The sequence below is a fragment of the Camelina sativa genome, chromosome 18 (assembly GCF_000633955.1).
Source record: "Camelina sativa cultivar DH55 chromosome 18, Cs, whole genome shotgun sequence".
Classification (NCBI taxonomy): Eukaryota; Viridiplantae; Streptophyta; class Magnoliopsida; order Brassicales; family Brassicaceae; genus Camelina; species Camelina sativa.
In genome coordinates this window covers 5,977,315-5,996,414 of record NC_025702.1, presented here as the reverse complement: position 1 = coordinate 5,996,414, position 19,100 = coordinate 5,977,315, and the positions used below count along the sequence as shown (strand labels likewise).

Sequence of the window (19,100 nt, the reverse complement as noted above, 5' to 3'; positions counted from 1 at the left end):
ATCAACGAGCCTCCTCCTCCTAAGGTTTATGTCGCCCCTAGGGTGATGATAAGTCATCAAGATTCGTTTTCTGAAGATTCAAGAACCGATGTGATCGAAGATGCTAGGATATTGCCTGCTTCGCCTCGTTTGCGAGTTCCTGCTTCTCCTCGAGCTTTTGTGTATCCGAGATCTGTCGAATCGCCTCGTTTCGGTTCTCCCGTTGGTGTTATCGACACAGCTTCGCCTTTTGATTCGGTTAAGGACGCAGTTTCTAAGTTTGGTGGGATCACAGATTGGAAAGCTCATAAGATTCAGACAATAGAGGTTTTTATATTTGAGCTTTTTTTTTGTTCTTGTTTATATGAGAGATCTTGATTTTGATAGTTTCTTGATTTGTGTTTCAGAGACGGAAGATGGTTGATGAAGAGCTTGAGAAGATACAAGAAGCTATGCCTGAGTGCAAGAGAGAAGTTGAGTTAGCTGAAGAGGCAAAACACAATGCGTTGAACGAGTTAGAGAACACAAAGGGACTCATTGAGGAGCTTAAACTCGAGTTAGAGAAAGCGGAAAAGGAAGAGCAACAAGCGAAACAGGATTCGGAGCTCGCGCAGATGCGTGTTGAGGAGATGGAGCAAGGTGTGGCCAATGAGGCAAGTGTTGCTGTCAAAGCGCAGCTCGATGTGGCTAAAGCGAGGCAAGTCTCGGTTACTTGTGAGCTACGATCCGTAAGAGAAGAGATTGAAATGGTTAGTAATGAATATGAAGAAATGTTGAAGGAAAAAGATTTAGCTAGGGAGAAAGCTGATATTGCTGTTATGGAAGCTAAAGAGATTGAGAGGACGATGGATGGTTTGAGTATAGAACTGATTGCAACCAAGGAGTTGTTGGAATCAGCACACACGGCTCATCTTGAAGCTGAAGAGATGAGATTTGGTGCAGCAATGGCTCGTGACCAAGATGTTTACAATTGGGAAAAGGAACTGAAGATGGTGGAAGATGATATCGAGAGGCTTAATCAAGAGGTTCGAGCGGCAGATGATGTGAAAGCTAAGCTTGAGACTGCTTCTGTTCTTCAGCATGATCTCAAGACTGAATTAGCGTCTTTCACAGAAAACTCAAGCGGTAATCTGTTGATGGAAAAGGAGAGTAGTAATAATGACATTCATGCTGCGGTTGATTCTGCAAGAAGGGAGCTCGAAGAAGTCAAATCCAACATTGAGAAAGCAGCTTCCGAGGTGAAAACATTGAAGATAATCGCTGGATCATTACAGTCTGAGCTTGAAAGAGAGAGACAGGATCTAGCAGAAACTAAGCAGAGAGCAAGTGCAGGTCTGGCTAGGAAAAACGATGAAGATGTAAGAGAGGAGTTGGTGGAAACAGCGACGAAGTTGGAGCTGGCGACAAAAGAGGCAGAGGATGCAAAGTCATATGCTACAGCTGCGAGAGATGAGCTTACAATGGCGAAAGAATTGTCTGAACAAGCAAAAAGAGGAATGTCTACGCTAGAGAGTCGGTTAACCGAGGCGAAAAAGGAAATGGAAGCTGCTAGAGCTTCAGAGAAATTGGCCTTGGCTGCTATAAAAGCTCTGCAAGAGACTGAATCTTCTCAGAGATTCGAGGAGATTAATGAATCACCAAGAAGCATTATAATTTCCGTAGAGGAATACTATGAGCTAAGCAAGCAGGCACATAAGTCAGAGGAGGAGGCAAACACAAAGCTATCAGAGATTGTCTCCCAAATAGAGGTGGCTAAAGAGGAAGAGTCAAGAATCTTGGAGAAACTAGAGGAAGTGAATAGAGAAATGAGCGTAACAAAAAAAGAGCTTAAAGAGGCTATGGGAAAAGCCGACAAGGCTAGAGATGAGAAGTTGGGTATGGAGCAAGAGTTGAGAAAATGGAGGTCGGATAATGGGAAGAGGAGGACAGACGAAGGCCGGGAGCCTGAGAAAAGCCCGACGAGGTCAAGCACCGAGAATGGATTCGGACAGTCAAAATCATTTGCATTTGGTGAACAAGGAAGCAGCAGCAACTACACTGGAGCAGGTACTAATAATAACAATAATCTGACCCCCGAAACAAAGAAGAAGAAGAAGCTATCTTTGTTTCCAAAGGTTTTCATGTTCTTGTCAAGAAAGAAGTCTCACAGTCACAAGTAAAAAATGTTGCATACCTTTTTCGTTTTCTTCAAAATATTTGGTTTGTTCTTTTCTTCTTACACCAACAAAACAATACAGACTCCATCAGATGAGTCGGGCATAACATTTATGTATGTTTTTGTTGTATCCACTTAATAGAAAATAAAGGTATTGATTGATACACACTTGCCAACAAAGTATAGAAGATCTTCAAAGAGAAAGATTCATATTATTAAAACTCAATACCAATTTTATGTTCCAAAGATAAAGAGAATACAAAGATACTTGAAAGAACTTTATTTCTGACTAGTGCTTTACCATAGCTTTTAAAAATTCCACCTCTCTAATAAAAAAGCCAACCCCTTTGAAGACATAAATTGAGCTTTGAGTTTAGGGGTTGCTGCAATACCACTTCTTTTTGGTGTTCACAACTTTGAAGGCTTTGGGAAGATGTCAGGTGTGAATTTCTGTGCAGCACTGAGACTACCCTTGATCTTCATCGCACCCCTGAATCAGCATATTCAACATTTCACAGGATTCAGAGATCATCTTCTTGAACCAAATCAAATTCACACAAAAGCTTGTAACGGTGGATTTCATTTGGACAGAAGATAAAACTTCTAAACAAAACTTGTAATGACATATTTTGAGGATTCAGTGATCAACTAACTGAACCAAATTTTAGTTACACAAGAGCAAATGAGATATAGAGGAATGAGATGAACAAACCTAATGAAAGCAATCTGAGGATTCATCTTCCCAGTAGCAACTTTGACAAAATCATCATCCTTGAAGGAAAACGTAGCATCCACTTTCCCTCCTTCATATTTCCCTAATTTTCAAAGATCCAACCACAAACGCAAAAGTCCCAAAATCAATTACTTGTCACTTTTTGACTAAAACCAAAATCTCAGATTCTCCTCATTTCAACTCCCAATTGCCACAATCAACAAGAAAAAGCTAACCTTTATTAGTGTAAAAAACATATTTCAAGATTCTCTTTTTCGAATTCCCAATTAATCAAATACTCAGATTCTCTTATTTGAATTATCCCAATTTTGCAATAATCTCAACAAAGAGCTAACCTTTGGGTGTAAAACTCAAATCTTTATGTACCCAATTACTCATAATCAACAAGAAAAGAGCTAACCTTTGGTGACTTCACCTTGCTTCAGATCGACGATGTAAGTAACCTCTTCAAACCCTAATTTCTGAAATTTCCAAATCTTTCACAATCAGCACAAAAGCAAAACAGAGGAAGAACGATGAAAGAGGTCTCTGAACAAAAAAGGACCAACCTTTGGAGCGATGTTGATCTGATAAACGAGTCCAATCTTCTCGGTGACCTCTTTACCGGCGTCGGAGGAGAGATGTTCCTTCATCATGTCCATGATTGCGTCGGATTTGAGTTGGGTTTTCGCCATTTTTGTTGAAGGCAGTGGAGTGAAATCGGAGAAGAAGAAGGTGAAAAGGTGGGATTTTTAAGGATGGAGTTTGGTAGTGAGAGACAAAAGGAGATGACGTGATCGATAAGTATGGAAAGATTGAGATTTTTTTGGTTAGAGGATGGCACGCTTCCCTATTCGCTTGTTCTCGCACCTCACTCTGTATTTGTATATATATATATATATTTTTTTCTATTTTGGGAGATTTAGCAGAGTAAATTGTTTTGACCAAAAATAAACAGAGTACGTAGTAAATTCCTACCAAAAAATAAACAGAGTAGTAAATGGTTTTATTTTTTGTTCATAACAAAGTAATATTTTCTGAAATCAAAATAATTATCAAATAAAGCATAAAAATCAGATATTCACAATGTTAAATTTTTTGCTATATTATATATCATCATGCAATTAAGCACATGTTTTTTTATATACAAAATTAGTTTTTCTCACTTCTCCTTCCTCCACCTCATCCCTTCTTATTTTCAATTTTAATTGATTAATCCACATCATTAAAATACACAAAATCTTAAATTAGTGCATCAGTTAATTCACTCATTTTTTTAATATGTTAATTATTAAAAAACAATAGTTTAAATTAAAATATAAAATAAAAACGAAATGAAAAAATACAACAAAAAAAGGTCCAAGTAAAATATAAACAGAGATTACATAAATATAAAATTAGATATTTCTATCATAATATATAATAATGGTGTACACATTTGTAAAAAAACAAAAAAGAGAAGAAAAATAAAGCTATTATATATTTAATAAACCAACAATTACTTTCAAGAGTTACAGTTATTAGGATAAAGAAAATAAGAGTTTTTTCTCAAAAACAAACACAATAATTTAAAGGTTTTTAAATCAAGAGGTTATTCAATTCTTGATGTTAAATTAGATTAAAAGTTGGTATATATTATTATTTTCAATTATAGTTTAATATAAAAAATAGTATATTAAAACTTGAGACTATGTTGCTAGTGCTAAATTATATATTCATGTTACCGATTAAAGCCAAGATGCATATTTATTATTTCGAATTCTAAATAATATAAATTGTATCCGAGTAAGGGTTTGGCACTAAGAGCAAGATTAATGGGGGTTCATATATTGAGGAACACTGTTTAATTTTTTTATGAATTAATTGTGTAGTGTTTTAAATTATAAAAACCTTTGATCTCTTAATTAAATTGTATCCTTCAATGGTAGCATATAATTATGGGTCTCTTACCTTGAAAATATTGTTCAAGGTAAACCTCTGTCCATGAACTCCACAGCCTCATCAAGAAGACTAGAACGACCCAATATATCAACCATACATAGTGTTCAATCCTAGGCTCTAACCCATCCACATTCACCATTTCACTAAAATACTTCCTTCATTCTTCTATTAACCTACCCTGGCTACAAGCAGTCAAGAGATTGATGTAAGCAACATCACTAGGCTGAACTCCAGCCCGCCTCATTTTACAAAAAAAAACTCAATATCATCACCTGCGTGTCCATGTATAGCAAACCCGTTTATCATGGCACTCCAAGTAATCACATTCTCTCGAGGTAATCTCTCAAACACCTTAACCGCTTTCTCAATCCCACATTTCGAGTACATATCAATCAAAGCAGAGCCAAGCACATCATGAAACCCATCTCTTTTCTTCATCTCACAGAAAACCACAACAACTTTACAATCACCAAGTCTCATGTAACCATCAATCATAACATTCCATAACACAACCTCACCATCTCTCTTTCTTCTATCAACCATCACCACCATGAATACAAGCCTACAGATAGATCACCTTGGGAAGCCTGTCCACATTTTACAATTTTACAAAACTTCAGAATAAAATCGCAGAAACACACAATTCTCAACACTTTTTGGCCCTCAATCATTTAAAAAACACACAAACCTGAGCCATCATCCAAACTGTAAAATGAAGCTTGTCCTGTCCCTGATACTTAGCATTTTCCATCAAAGTTGGTAGTACGTTAGTCAAACCACCTTATTGAGCTGCCAAATCTGTGAGAATACAATCAAACGCCCACAACACAAAGTGTCCAAGAGCCTCAATTGGACGGAACCTATTAACACACCAAGAAAAACAAATCTCAGATTCATTAAAACCTAAACCTATACTTGGATTCAAAAAACCTCAAACATTGTCAATTATATAACACTCACATCGATCAGCTTAGACAAAGGAATCTATCCTATCCTACAACAGGAAGCTGATTAAGACCTGTAACTTGTGCCAGCTTTACTAAAAAAAAAACAATTGTTAATCAGAAAACAAGTGCAGAACAGAATTGAGTCCTATGGAAATGTGAGAACTAAGAAACAACAATTCACACACACACACACACAATACAATCTCTAGTGATAGCTAAAGATCCATATAGGTTAAGACACATCTACAATTCTCAAAACACCAAAATAAAAAACTTACCCAGATTCCAAATTGCGATCCAAAATCAAAGAACCCTAATCATAAAACACAAATCGGGATTACAATCTATTTTATTGAGAAACTTACCCACTGATTCCAATTGATTCAATATCTTCCGATTGAGCGGACCCCAAATTCAAACCGCCTTGCTTCATGTCACCGAGATGATTCAAGCATCACGATGGGACACGGCGAGTCATTCATTCCCCAAACACGGCGAGTCATTCATTCGCCTCCGTTCTGCATCTCCTCCGACAGCAATCTCCTCTTCCTCCAGAAGCTTCGATTCCAAATTCTCACCGTTGTCGTTTCGGGTCTTCGATCGCGAGAGAAAGAGAGAGAGAGGAAGCAAATGAAATTCAATCGCAAACAAAATTTTTTTTCCCCTTTTCTATTATTTTTTCTGACCAACAGCACGTTGACACGTTTTGTCCCTTAGATCAGAATTGGGATACTATATTAGAGACTCCCTTAAAATTTTTCTACTCTTCTGATTAATTTTTTTGACAACAAAACACTAAGGGGAGGTATTGATTTAGGATTTAGAAAGAATTTTAATGAATTTATGTTCTTGCTGATTGTTAGAATCATAGAAAATTGAAAGTAAAAAATGAAGGATTCTAAGAGATTGTTTAGGAAGTTTTTTAAAATCTTGATGATTTGTTTTTTTTTAATCTTGTAAAATCTTTCTATTTGATTAAAGAGTTTTCGTGACTTTTGTTATGAAGGAAATAATGATATAAAATCCTAAACCAATAACACAAAATTTGAATTCATTAACAATACAAGTTTCTTTTGTTTTACTTGAATAACATAAAACTTTTAATGACTTTATAAAACTCTTAATCCAATAAGACTACATTTATCAAGATTTTAGATAACTTTTTACAAATCCACAACCAATAACACCAAATTTTAAAGAGTTTTTAAAAGTCTTGATTGAATAACAACATATTTTACCTAACTTTTAAAGTCATTAAAATTCTTTCGAAATCCTAAACCAATACCTCCCCCTAAAGACATCTCCACTCGAGCAACTCTCATAAGTTGCTCAAATATTAATTAATCATATCATTAATAATAAACTAATTAAAGTAACCCACTTAGAACTTAAATAAAATCATCCTTTGTTCAATCATTTAAATAATATTTTTTTAACTTTTGTTTATTAACGATCAAATTTTAATAATTTAAAATAATAAAACAATTATTTATATTACATGAGATAGAAAACAATAAAATTTTACAAAATTTGGATTATTAAACCTATTTTACAAAATTTGGAATATTAAACATATGTTACAAAATTGGGAATAAGATTTATTGTTGGGTTGTGATCGAGAAGGAAACTGAAAAGCACTATCAAATATGATCCTAACACCAGAAACAAGAGCAAGTCGAATGTTACACTCGCCACCTACAGATACAAACATCAAATTGTGGTTCAACGAAAAGAAAACCTACGAGGAAATTGCATTTGAGTAAAGCCTTTGATCATATGTTATTTGATTTGGATTTTGTGAGTTTCTCACATAATGAGAGAGGCCCTCTTTATCACAAGACCAAAGCTAATCTTATTTAATATTAAAAGTACCTGGTATATGTTAAGGCTAGCCTTTGTTGAGTCGTAAAAGGTGAAACTTCCGTCTAAAGATTCATGTTGAACACTCACTTCAGCTGTATAATCCTCAAGTTCCTGCCAAGAGGTATCACACGTAGTTAACACCAGAAATCATATACAACTGCCAGATAGAATGTGGTCAAGAGAAGCCATGACATAACATGGTGAGAAATAGATGATATACCTTCTTCAGAGCCATGATTAATGGATCGTTCTTTGAGAGAAACGGTGCCACCCGAGGGGTTTGTGACAAAAGATCCAACCATGATCTCACATAGAAGGGATTTACAGCCAAACAATTGTCATCAGCAAAAATCTTAATGTCTTTTCCTTGGTGACCATAGATATGCTTCTGCAGGAGTCAATAAATATTTAAGTCAATTATCAGGATAAATAACAAGAATACAAATTGCAACGATTTCATGTACTTGTTTGACATTTTCTCGTCCAACCAAATAAACGACAGAACAAGAAGTAAGCACTTAAGTTGAGTGGTTGGTTTACTGCAAGGCTTTCAGCCACCAACTTCAACTTGACACCCTTAATGATAGCATCTTCATTCACCAATTGCCTGCAGAAAGAGCATCATCATATTTAGTCTGAAGGATAATGAAAATTCTTGATGGATAGAACAAAAAAAGTATACACCGAGATAGGTCGTTAGAATGCATAAACCAGATGATTTGTTTTGCAAGTGCTACCTTGTGTCAGACAGACTTACAGTATTTTCCAGTAACTCAGGTGGAGTTGAAAGTTCAGATAAAGTGGCCGCAGTTACTCTGAGTCTTGAAAACTGTTCATGCTCCCAAGCAACCTACATAATTCAGCAGCACAATTCAATCAGAAAGGGTCTATTGTGATGAACAGAAAAATCAATTGACGGACGGAGAACATAGCATAGTCAAACATCTCAAATAACCCTATGATTTCAACACAGTTCTAACAATCAATTGGACTCCTATGATTTCTGGGATCAAGACGAAAAAGAGCGTGCAAAACTAAGAACTAATCCCGACATTTGCATCAATTCAAAACGTGGAATATCGAATCACTAATGAATTAGAGATATTAATCTTCTTGTGCTTCAGAGCAACTTGAAAACCTACTGATTTTCCGGTTTCGATCTTAATGGCCTTCTAGTCGCCGTTTGGGTTGAGAGAAGAGAGAGAGAGTCGGGGAAAAACGAAAGGAGGAAATGGGGAAATAAAAAAAAAAATTAGCTTTTATATATACTCATTATCCAATCCCATTACACCACGTAACGTTCGTTGCTCATGGGTTACTCAAATTCCTTCCCAAAAGGATCGATTCTCAGCTTATTGATTGGACCGAAATATAGATTTTTTATTCAAATTTTGGGACCCAATTGGAAGAGAACTGAGGAGAGTCACTCGCAGTGGAGATGGTCTAAGAACTCTTCTATGAACCCCGGACGGAGAAAGTCTAAAGACTTCAAGGAAGCTAGAATAAACATGCACCACACACAATCAGAAACTTGTAGGGAGTTTTGTGTGTATTTTTCCAACTTTTTAATGGTTGCTTCCGTATGCAAGTCAAATGCGTTAATTTTTTAATGGTTCTCCTGTATACAAATCAAAATACAGATTCCACGACTCGTTTTGAGCCCAAACTATCCGATTTAACCGAAAAAAACAAACATAGCCATAGAAACCCAAAACACTTGGTAAAAAACCATAGGTGATGTTTTGTATTTGTTTCGGGTTTTTGTGGGTACATTCGATTTTGGAATTTTACCCAAACCGAACCGTGAACTGTTCGGTTCCTATGTAGTACCCAAACCGAACTAAATTCCAATTTCGGTTTGGTTCTTCAGTTCATGTTAATATGCCAAGCCTAAATTGTGGAACACAAAAAACTTTATATATAGAGAGGTAAACAACCACTAAACCATCAAAAACTAATTTGAGGTCGTTCTAAGGTTTTACAGTACAAAATGAATTCACTCACACATGAGCAAATATATATTTTATAGTTAGGGATATGATGATGAAGACACTTGTAACTAAAAGATAGTAAATTTGACTTATATGTTATGCAAGTATATACATTACAAAATTCTCCTCATAAAAGCTTCACGATCTGACTTCTCAAGAAACAGACTTCAAATTTATGTCATGTTCCAGGAGTTTATTGAGTGGAACAACCTATGCCAAAGGAACAATTCGGATCAATAACTCATCGCATTCAGAGACATGATCAAAACTCTAGTAATGGAGGGAGAAGTTACCTGATCGGTACTGGATGAGCCTCCGCTCATCACTGTCTTCATCTTCTTCGAGCTTCCATTTTTGCCTTTTGTTCCTTCATTGACAAAGTTCTGATCCGATACCTCTGCTTTAAAACATCACAAGAAAAAAAAATTAGAATAGAAACAAAATATCTAAACAGAGAAATAAAACCCAGTCGAATAAAATTAATACCTTCTCCAACGCTGATTTGGTCGTGGTCACGCAAATGAGAGCAAATCTGTTTGAGACTTGAGGCTGAACCAGAGCTGCATATGACCATTACTGTCTTCCCATTTGAGCTAACCACTTGACTTTCGAGCTCGGAACTACCTTCACCCGTAACCTGAATTTGTGTCTTTACTAAAGGTTTATAATGCTTGATCCATGGACTCCTAAGAAACTCATGAGAACCACCACCGAGTCGTCCGTTACTCCGATGTTCAGGTTGTTTCACATTAATCTTCTGCCAGAAACCATCATGAAGAACCTTGAACTAAACATATATAGACAAGATCAACAAATTCAATGAAAAGTGACATTACAACTTGAGCTATAATTAAGAAAAAACAATGTCTCATACCTGTTCTTGAGACGGTTTCCTACCGCTGGTACCGGATACATTGTCCTTCTTCCCGAGAGCACCAAGGGAACTATATAACTGATCTACGAATGAAGTTTCCATAGATTTAAGATATAAACTATGCTTCTCATTAGTCCATTCGGTATCCATATACTCTTTCCCCGCAGAGTACTGCAACAAAGTTTACACAAAATGATAATTCTGTCACAAATTTGTCATCACACAAGTAAAACATCTGATCTAAAAGACTAAAACCATCTAATTATCTCTATGATGAAGCATGAACATCAAAAGCACGTAACAACTTCGTTCTCCAATGCCAAATTCATCAACAAGAATGTGTAAATCGAACAATTTCAAAACATATGTTCCACAATAATCAACAGAAACCAAACTAATTCCATTAAAACCGCTGTAAAATTCAGATCTGAACAACGAAAACGACGGCGATTCAGATTCCGGCGAAGAAAAACAGACATGCAATCATAATAATGAAAAGGAAACAAAAAAAAAGGTGAGATATAATATGATGTATACCATGGACGAAGTAGTCTCTCCCTCCACGGAAGAAGCATCGTCGGAAGAATCGTCAGAGTCGTCGGAGCAACGACGGCTACTATAGCGTCCTCTGTAATCACCAACCATTGGCTTATCTTTGTGGAGAGAGAGAGAGAGAAGGAGAGGAAGAAAATGAAAAAAAAAAATATATCAGAGAGAAAGAGAAGATGAAGAAGGTGAAAAAAATATCAAAAGAACGATACAGTTGTAGACGCTTTTACACGTGGGTAAAGTAGCCACGTCATCACCGGTCAATTTGGCGGAATGAAGCTTTTTTTTTTTTCGTTTAGATATTTCAAACACGTAAAAAAAAATATCGCAGATATTTTCTGCCAACTGCAAAATATCTTCGCACCGTCCTATTCTCTTTGATTATTATTCCCTTTTTATTTTTTTTGTTGTTGCTTTTGGTTTAACATCTCTGACTTTTTTTTCATGTTTTTAAATCATTATTTTATCCAATGGGAAGATGGCAGCTCATTCTTAGATATTTATGCATATGTTTTTATATTAAGCATTTCTTTATAGATGAGATTCACTTTTCTATTTTCTATTAGAATAATTGTATCACATGCTATATGAGATTTAACTATGATTACGAAAATAGCAATAACTTGACTTATTCATGTCCCTTTTGGACATTTTAGTTTTTAATGAATGTTTTAATTCACTAGATAAAAAGATTTTCATGATTTCTTAATATATCTGCGACTTATTCATTATATAAGATTTTCATGATTTATTAATATATCATTTTTGTTTTTTTATAAATTTTGGGTTTAATATTTATTTGAATATATAATATACCTATTTAGGCATTTAAAAAATATTTGTATTAAAAGATTATAATTACCTATACACATGTAAAATTACTCACACTTACACAATATTTTAATATATAAATAATTCTTTTAGATTAATCTTTCAGGTAGTATTCATAAAAATATGCTTAGTATTCTCTATTTCTAAGAGAGGCTTCAGTCTTCCAGTTTCGGTGGGCTATTCAACTAGATAACCGATTTCCAAAAGATGTGGCTAATGTTGTAACGCCTCTTTTGCATCAATCAGGACCACCAAGGTTTCCCCCTTTTAATGTAGTAGTTCCAGAGGTCCTTGCAGAGATGCAAAAGTACTTGCTTTAGGGGATCCAGATTTGTTTGGTCGGAGAGAACACATGCTGCGGTGTACTTTGGACTCCATTGCTTCTGACACCCGCGCCGAAAAATCATTGTTACGGTTAGAAGCGCCGCCGCAGCTTTCACAGAGTTTGATGCAGGGATGGTGGTTCTCCAAAAACCACCCAAGCATCAATGAGTGTAACTAGCTGGAACTACCAAGGAATGGGGAGCACCTCAGCAGTTTGACGTTTTAGAGAAATGCGTCGTAATCATTTTCCAGATTTTTTGCTCCTCCTGGAAACTAAAAATTCCAGAGAAATGCGTCGTGATCATTTTCCAGACTTTTTGTTCCTCCTGGAAACTTAAAATTCCAGAGAGCACGTTTTGGGAGTTAATGATTTGTTCGGCTATGATCATGTTCATACAGTTGATCATCATGGCTTAAGTGGAGGTCTGGCTCTAATCTGGAAGGATGTATATCACGTGGATGTGTTAGTCTTAGATTCGAGGATGATTGACACTAGAGTTACCCAAGGATCATTGACATTCTATATCACATTTGTCTATGGTGATCATGTCCGTCATATGAGATCAGAGGTACGGTAACGTCTTACTAGAATTGGTAGTCAAAGAGAGGATGCATGGCTATTGACGGGTGATATCAACTAAATCATGGACAACTCGGAGAAGTTGGAAGGGCCGAGAAGAATAGACAGTTCATTATATATGTTTAGACCAATGGCGAGGAATTGCCGCATCCGAGAGGTTCCAAGCTTTGGGAACCGTCTTTCTTGGTGGACGGCGTGATAATGTGTGGGTTCAGTGCTGTTTGGATATAAGCTTTGCCAAAAGTGAATTGTTTACCTTGTTTCCTAGAGTAAACACAGAACATTTGGAGTTCATTGAGTCTGATCATAGAACAATTATTGCAAGACTGACTGGTGATCACATAAGGTATGTAGGGAGGTTTGTTTTTGATAAACGATGCATACATAAACCAGAAACATCAAAGATAATTAAACGACACTGGAGAGGGTTCAGAGTAGGCTAGAAAGTGTATGTGACGGAGGGTCTAGTGAGATGTAGGAGAGCACTGTCTCGATGGAAAAGGCAAACCCTTCTAACTCAAAGGTAGCAATTCAAATGATACATCGTGACTTGGATGAAAAATCAACCAAGAGATTTCCAAATTTCCAGAAGTTGAAGCAATTAATGTGGGATTTTTAACAGCGTTCAGAAAGGAAGAATTGTACTGGAAGCAAAAAATGCGGAGAAGCTTGGCTACATGCAGGTGATAAGAACATTGCATTTTTTCATGGTTGTATGAAGTACAAAAGATTGAAACTCCACTCTCTGCTTGATAAGAATGGTAATGAGCAATTCGCGAAGGGCTCTAAAGGGAATATTGCGGCTCACTATTTCTCATATCTTTTTTCAGTCCTCTGTCCCAACCAATTTTATTGAATTGCCAGAGGGAATGGATATCCGGGTTACTGAGACGATGAACCTAAAACTGACAGCCCCAATATCTGGTTATGAGGTTAAGCAAGCTGCTTTCAATATTAAAGGAGACAATGCTCCAGGGGCTGATGGGTGGACTGGAGCTTTTTTCAAGCGGTACTGAGATACTATTGGTCCGGAGATTACTACAGAGATTCAGGCTTTATTTGTGTCGGGAAGCCTTCCCCAAAACTGGAATCATACTCAAATTTGTTTGATCCCAAAGAAGCCTAATGCGAACCGGATGACATAAATGAGGCCAATAGCTTGTGCTCTGTCTTGTATAAGATGGTCTCTAAAGTCTTGCTCTCAAGGCTGAAGCAGTGCTTACCGTCATTGATCTCAGAAACGTAGGGTGCTTTTGTGGCTGGCCAGTTGATTTCTGACAACATTCTCATCGCCCATGAGATTGTTCACGCTCTTAAAACTAACCCACAATTTAATAAAAATTTTATTGCGACTAAGACAGATATGTCTAAAGCATATATATGAAAGAGTGGAGTGGAACTTCTTAGAATGCCTATTTGTTAAGATGGGTTTTCATAGTCAACGGATTCAATGGATTATGGCATGTATTAGAACGGTGACTTATTCCGTTCTAATAAATGGGAGTGAGTATGGTTTTTCCAAACCTAACCGTGGTATTAGTCAAGGGGATCCATTTTAACATTTCCTCTTCATCTTAGGTGCAAAGGCGTTGGTACATCTATTAGAGAGAAGGAGACTACAGAACCGTATTACATGATTACAGTTCAATGCTACTTGCCCAACGGTACAACACCTTTTGTTAGCTGACGATAGCTTGTTAATTTGTTGAGAAGCAAGTGAAGAATGCGAGGAAGTTCTAGGATGTCTAGATTTATATGGGAGGGCCTCTGGTTCAGCGAATCAATTTTACTAAATCTGCAGTAATGTTAGGGGAAAAAACGGAGGAGACAGTCAAGGATTTAGTAAAGCAAACACTCAATATATCAGAGGAAGGTGGAGCAGGGTCATATCTAGGCTTGTGGAAGTGTTTCAATGGTTCAAAACAAGCTCTGTTTGCATTTATTGGGGATATACTAAAGACTCGGTTGCAAGGTTGGTATACAAAATCATTATCACTGGAAGGTAAGGAGATCCTGCTGAAATCCATAACGATGGGTTGGTATGCGATGTCATGTTTTAGATTGAGTAAAAAACTATGCCAGAAAATCACGAGTGTTATGCGTGAGTATTAGTGGAATAGTTGTCAAGGTAAGAGGAAGATTGTGTGGGTGGCATGAAGTAAACTGTGCAAATCCAAGTTGGAAGGAGGGTTAGGCTTTAAAGGTCTTGCTGACTTTAACCAAGCGTTGCTTGCTAAGCAGGCTTGGCGCATACTCATTGGTAGCTTGGTTTTATAAAAGCAGATACTTTAGCAAGAGTTCTATTCTTAAGTATGGTATTGGTTCTAGACCATCATATTCTTGGAGAAGCTTGTAACACAGTCGAGATCTATTAAGAGGTGGTTTGATGAAGCTAATTGGGAATGGCTGTGATACCATTGTTTGGAAGGAAAATTGGCTGTTTGATAAGCACTCTCAAGCTCTATACAAGATGCAAACATTCTTTGAGGTGAACCTGAAGGTGGTAGACCTGATAAATCCAATCAGCTGGCAATAGAATAGTGAGAAGGCCAAGAGTTGTTTCACCCGAAGATGCTAAACAGATCCTTTTGAAGAAGGTTGTGGTTGGATGTTTGGATAGGTTCATTTGGCCTTATGCCAAATCTGGTTCTTACTCGGTCAAAAGTGGGTACTGGCTGGCACACTCTTTACCATCTCTCTACGAGCCACAGACAGATGAAGATAAGAGAACTACAGAACTTAAGCCAAACTATGGAATTTGAAAACAGTAATAAAAATCAAATCCTTTTTACGGCATATGTTGTCAGGCGCTTTAGCAGTATCGGCTCGTTTAGTATCAAGAGGGTTATAGGTGGATGTTTGATGTCCAATTTGTGGATATGGTGAGGAGTACATATGCCATACTCTGTTTGGGTGCCCAGTTGCACGACAGACCTTTGCTCTGGCCAATATACCGGTGCCCGTGACTGGATTTTCATAGACTAGGGTGGAGTTCAACTGGGAACATTTGTTGGATTTGGTTCAGACAACAGACATTACAGAAGAGATTCGTCTGGTTATTTCGTGGTTGTTGTGGGGAATATGGAAGTACAAGAACAACTTTGTTTTTCAAGGTAAAGGAGGGGATTTACAGGAGCTTTCGAGGAAAGCACAACTAGAGTCAGCTCAATAGCATGAAGTACAAATTATGAACTTGCTCGACAATGCTAACTCACAAAAACAGAGGTTGATGTTGGAGAATAAGTTGCGTCCACCGGTTGAGGGTATTGTTAAGTGTAACATTGCGAGTTTGTGGGTAAATAAAGGATCGATGGTTGGTGGTGCATGGATTCCTCGTGACTTCCAGGGGGAAGTGCTCTTCCACGCCAGAGATGCATTCTCACAATCAAATTCTCTAATGGCATCTTCACTCAAAACAGTTTTGTGGTCGATTCAAGCTTTAGTGGTTCTTCATATACCAAGAGTAGAGATTGCTTTAGATAATGCAGCAGTGGTGGCAGTTATTAACAAGCCTCTGGAATGATCCCGATTTCACTATGTACTGCTGGAGATACATAATCAGTTGGATGGCTTTAATTCTTGGGAGTGTCACCAAGTAGCTGCCCCGACAAACAAGGTAGCGACTGCTATTGCGAAGAGCGTCACGAGGGATGGTAGATTTCAGTCATTTGGCTGGCGACTACCATCTTGGCTTCATGATCAAGTGCAGGCTGAGAAATTAAAGTTTTCTTTTTGTTATTACATTTCTTTTGTTTTCATTGTTTGAACTCTTTAAGCTATCTGATGACAAAAAAAAAATCTTCTGGATGAAAGTAATTTACTCTAACAGGCAAGAATACATATTAGATAATTTCTTAAATATATGAATTAATTTTATAAATATTCAAACACTTACAATTGAACCAAATATACAGACTACAGTTAAGATATTGATTACTTAACCCTAATTTTTAACTACAAATTATTGTATGAATGTTTTTTTTACATGTACGATAGATTAATTTGAACTATATTGACAAAAAAAATATATGTAAGATATAGATGAAATCATTAAAATACTGATATATGTATTATAGATCATTAAAAGAGGTTTTATTTAATGAGCTCTTATTTAATTTACATCTATGTGCAAAGATAGGTAAACGTTCTATTTGACAAGTCTAAGGTGTTTTTTTTTTTTTTTGTCATCTGGTTTTATATTAGAAACTGAACAGATATTACATCTGTTGAATACAAAAAGGTGAAGACATTGAAATCACCTAAGACTAAGCCCAAACAAAGGAAGCATAAGCTGGCAAGTTACACACTTCCAGAGACCTAAGCCGGCAAGTTACACACTTCCGGGAACACATATAGAAAGACTAACAACCTAGAAACACAAGTCACTAAGGAAAAAACGAAAACCAAAATACTAAAACGGCCCTACTAAACCAGAAAGAAACTCACTAAGCCTTCTCATAGAACCTGTAAGAGCCGGAGAGTACCGATAAGACAAGAAGTGCTATAAACCATGATAGCACACCGTTGACAAACCATCATCAGCACCGACAGGAACGAAAGCAAGATCGAACGACATCAGAGAAACATAAGCCACAACCATCCAGTCACACAAAAGCAGTTGAGAGAAAGCGAGCCAAACTTAGGACAAAGAAGAATTCCTTGAGATTCGACCTGAGACAAGCCAAAGAAGCCTAACAACTTTTACACGCGGACCCTCGTCGACCCAGCTATAACCATCTACAGAATCAAAACTGGTGACCTCCTCGCAAGAGAACAGCTGAAACACGATTCCACTACTAAGCCTAGAGATCAAAGAGCTAGTAGATGGCTAGCAACAAAATACCATCCGGATGACAAGCAGAAGGAACGAAACCTAGCATATAACGCAAACACTGACTAGCCAGGAGACCTAATAGAGCAAAAGAACTAAGGATTGGGTACAAACCAACAAAGAAGGTGAATTTGAGAGAAGACACAAACCACTAACTTCTCTTTGCAACCTGAAACCATCGGTTGAAGCCTCACAGATACCAACAACACAAACAAAACCCAAGGAAGAGAGACGATTGAAATACAATACCCTACCAGAAGAAGCGAAACGAGCCCGCCACTGCAAAGCCACCAACTTCGAGTGTCACCTCCCAAACTAAACCACAACCTAGACGAACCCGCTAAGAGAAACGGGACACATCTCTGACCACAAAAGCAACTCACAACCAATGACTTCCCTCCTTCAATCTGCTTCCTCTTCACACATGATCTAAATCTAAGCCGTCGACACAGAAGCTCAACCCTGCGGATCTGCTGGAACGTAACCGATACCAAACAAAGAACTGGAAAAAGACTTCTCCAAACAACACGGAGAAGCCACAATTTAATCAACCGTCTAAAACGAACCAAACTTCTTCCAATGTAAATGAACATCAAAGGAGAACACCACGAAAAAGACAACCAGATCCACAACTACCAGCCAAGCTTACCACGCCACGGGAGCAGAGATAAAAACAAAGACTAAGCAGCAAAGCAGAGAGAACTAAAACCCATCAAGAGATATCGGTCACCGACGAAAGAGAGAACAAAAAGAGCCTCCAAAATCCGATCCGATTCGACAAGAAGAGCCTCCAAACAACACCACCACAAACTAGAAAAGAGAGAACAAGGACGAAATCTAAACAAAGAGGGGGGGGGGGGTTAGAACCGGTGCTAAGGAAGCCACCACATTCCAGCCCCAGATCTGCAAATTTTCTTCCGGCGGCTGAGTTGAGAGAGAGAAGGGAGCACTAGGGTTTCGAAAAAGGGCTAAGATGTTCATATAATTCTATTTAAATTGAACTTGCAAACTAATGTAATAAAATATCATGTAAATTATTTATTTTAAATTAAAAAAGAAAAGAATGAAACATTATAGAACAATACTTCACTTGTCAACAAAATAAAATTTTCTTCTAATATATGATATAATTTGATGTTAACTTTTTAACATTAAATGATGAAATAAAAATAAAGAAAAAAGTAAAAGAAAAATGTGTTATTAATTTAGCTTTATATTTGAAAAAAAAGGAAATATATCTATTATTAATTTATTATATTATCTTTTCCCAATATTTTCCTCTTAAATCTCATCATTTTAACTTAAAAAATTCACAAAAATTGTTTAATAAAGCTTAATTTTAAAATATATTAGATGTTAAAATATTTATAAATCTCCTATAAACTGCTGTATGTAGTCAGTTTTAGTCATCAAATAAAACAAAAAGTCGAGAGAGATTTCTCACATTTGTTCATGAGATGATATAACACAGTAGACTTTAAAATTCAAAATGCTTTCTTCTGATGAGTTTTTTTTTTTTTTTT

General features: G+C 36.8%; 3 protein-coding genes and 2 long non-coding RNA genes across 15 annotated transcripts in view; 1 reads left to right on the top strand and 4 right to left on the bottom strand.

Annotated features, from left to right (window-relative positions):
• LOC104760672 (protein WEAK CHLOROPLAST MOVEMENT UNDER BLUE LIGHT-like 3) overlaps positions 1 to 2,302 on the top strand; it is a 3,782-nt gene extending 1,480 nt beyond the window's left edge. For both annotated transcript variants that reach the window (XM_010483630.2, XM_010483632.1), the window contains exon 3: positions 387 to 2,302. In XM_010483630.2, coding sequence (XP_010481932.1) covers positions 387 to 2,138 — 1,752 coding nt within the window. In that variant the 3' untranslated portion in view covers positions 2,139 to 2,302. The remainder of the gene's footprint in view (positions 1 to 386) is intronic.
• Positions 2,327 to 3,703, bottom strand: LOC104760671 (non-specific lipid-transfer protein-like 1). The gene is made up of 4 exons (XM_010483629.2): positions 3,416 to 3,703; positions 3,268 to 3,328; positions 2,847 to 2,949; positions 2,327 to 2,624 (listed from the first exon to the last, which is right to left on the bottom strand). The coding sequence occupies exons 1-4, from the start codon at positions 3,539 to 3,541 to the stop codon at positions 2,543 to 2,545; spliced, it is 372 nt and encodes a 123-aa protein (XP_010481931.1). The 5' UTR covers positions 3,542 to 3,703; the 3' UTR covers positions 2,327 to 2,542.
• LOC104760670 lies at positions 4,727 to 6,391 on the bottom strand. 4 transcript variants are annotated; one of them, XR_002036533.1, is made up of 5 exons: positions 6,100 to 6,385; positions 5,748 to 5,826; positions 5,476 to 5,647; positions 5,060 to 5,374; positions 4,727 to 4,969 (listed from the first exon to the last, which is right to left on the bottom strand). It is a non-coding gene; the product is annotated as an uncharacterized LOC104760670 (long non-coding RNA). The 4 variants fall into 4 exon arrangements; XR_762983.2 differs by having other exon boundaries at positions 4,727 to 5,374; XR_762985.2 differs by having other exon boundaries at positions 4,727 to 5,374; positions 5,748 to 5,821.
• On the bottom strand, positions 7,283 to 8,840 carry LOC104760668. Of its 4 annotated transcripts, none has more exons than XR_762981.2 (6): positions 8,740 to 8,840; positions 8,355 to 8,447; positions 8,062 to 8,204; positions 7,818 to 7,985; positions 7,607 to 7,708; positions 7,284 to 7,429 (listed from the first exon to the last, which is right to left on the bottom strand). It is a non-coding gene; the product is annotated as an uncharacterized LOC104760668 (long non-coding RNA). The 4 variants fall into 4 exon arrangements; XR_762982.2 differs by having other exon boundaries at positions 7,285 to 7,429; positions 8,138 to 8,204; XR_002036653.1 differs by having other exon boundaries at positions 7,283 to 7,429; positions 7,818 to 8,204; positions 8,335 to 8,447.
• Positions 9,533 to 11,196, bottom strand: LOC104760667. Of its 4 annotated transcripts, none has more exons than XM_010483628.2 (5): positions 11,000 to 11,196; positions 10,463 to 10,633; positions 10,075 to 10,345; positions 9,882 to 9,988; positions 9,533 to 9,798 (listed from the first exon to the last, which is right to left on the bottom strand). In XM_010483628.2, the coding sequence occupies exons 1-5, from the start codon at positions 11,105 to 11,107 to the stop codon at positions 9,742 to 9,744; spliced, it is 714 nt and encodes a 237-aa protein (XP_010481930.1). In that variant the 5' UTR covers positions 11,108 to 11,196; the 3' UTR covers positions 9,533 to 9,741. The 4 variants fall into 4 exon arrangements, with proteins under 4 accessions (XP_010481930.1, XP_019096112.1, XP_010481928.1 ...); XM_019240567.1 differs by having other exon boundaries at positions 9,882 to 9,985; XM_010483626.2 differs by having other exon boundaries at positions 10,075 to 10,375; positions 11,000 to 11,194.

Excerpts from the sequence above, each read along its gene's own strand:
- LOC104760671 (XM_010483629.2), bottom strand. The coding sequence starts at position 3,541 with ATGGCGAAAACCCAACTCAAATCCGACGCAATCATGGACATGATGAAG. Across the intron at positions 3,329-3,415 it reads AGATCAACATCGCTCCAAAG|AAATTAGGGTTTGAAGAGGT; the intron begins GTTGGTCCTTTT and ends TGGAAATTTCAG. Across the intron at positions 2,950-3,267 it reads GCAAGGTGAAGTCACCAAAG|GGAAATATGAAGGAGGGAAA; the intron begins GTTAGCTCTTTT and ends TTTGAAAATTAG.
- LOC104760667 (XM_010483626.2), bottom strand. The coding sequence starts at position 11,107 with ATGGTTGGTGATTACAGAGGACGCTATAGTAGCCGTCGTTGCTCCGAC. Across the intron at positions 10,376-10,462 it reads GGAAACCGTCTCAAGAACAG|TTCAAGGTTCTTCATGATGG; the intron begins GTATGAGACATT and ends ATATATGTTTAG. Across the intron at positions 9,989-10,074 it reads CCAAATCAGCGTTGGAGAAG|CAGAGGTATCGGATCAGAAC; the intron begins GTATTAATTTTA and ends GATGTTTTAAAG.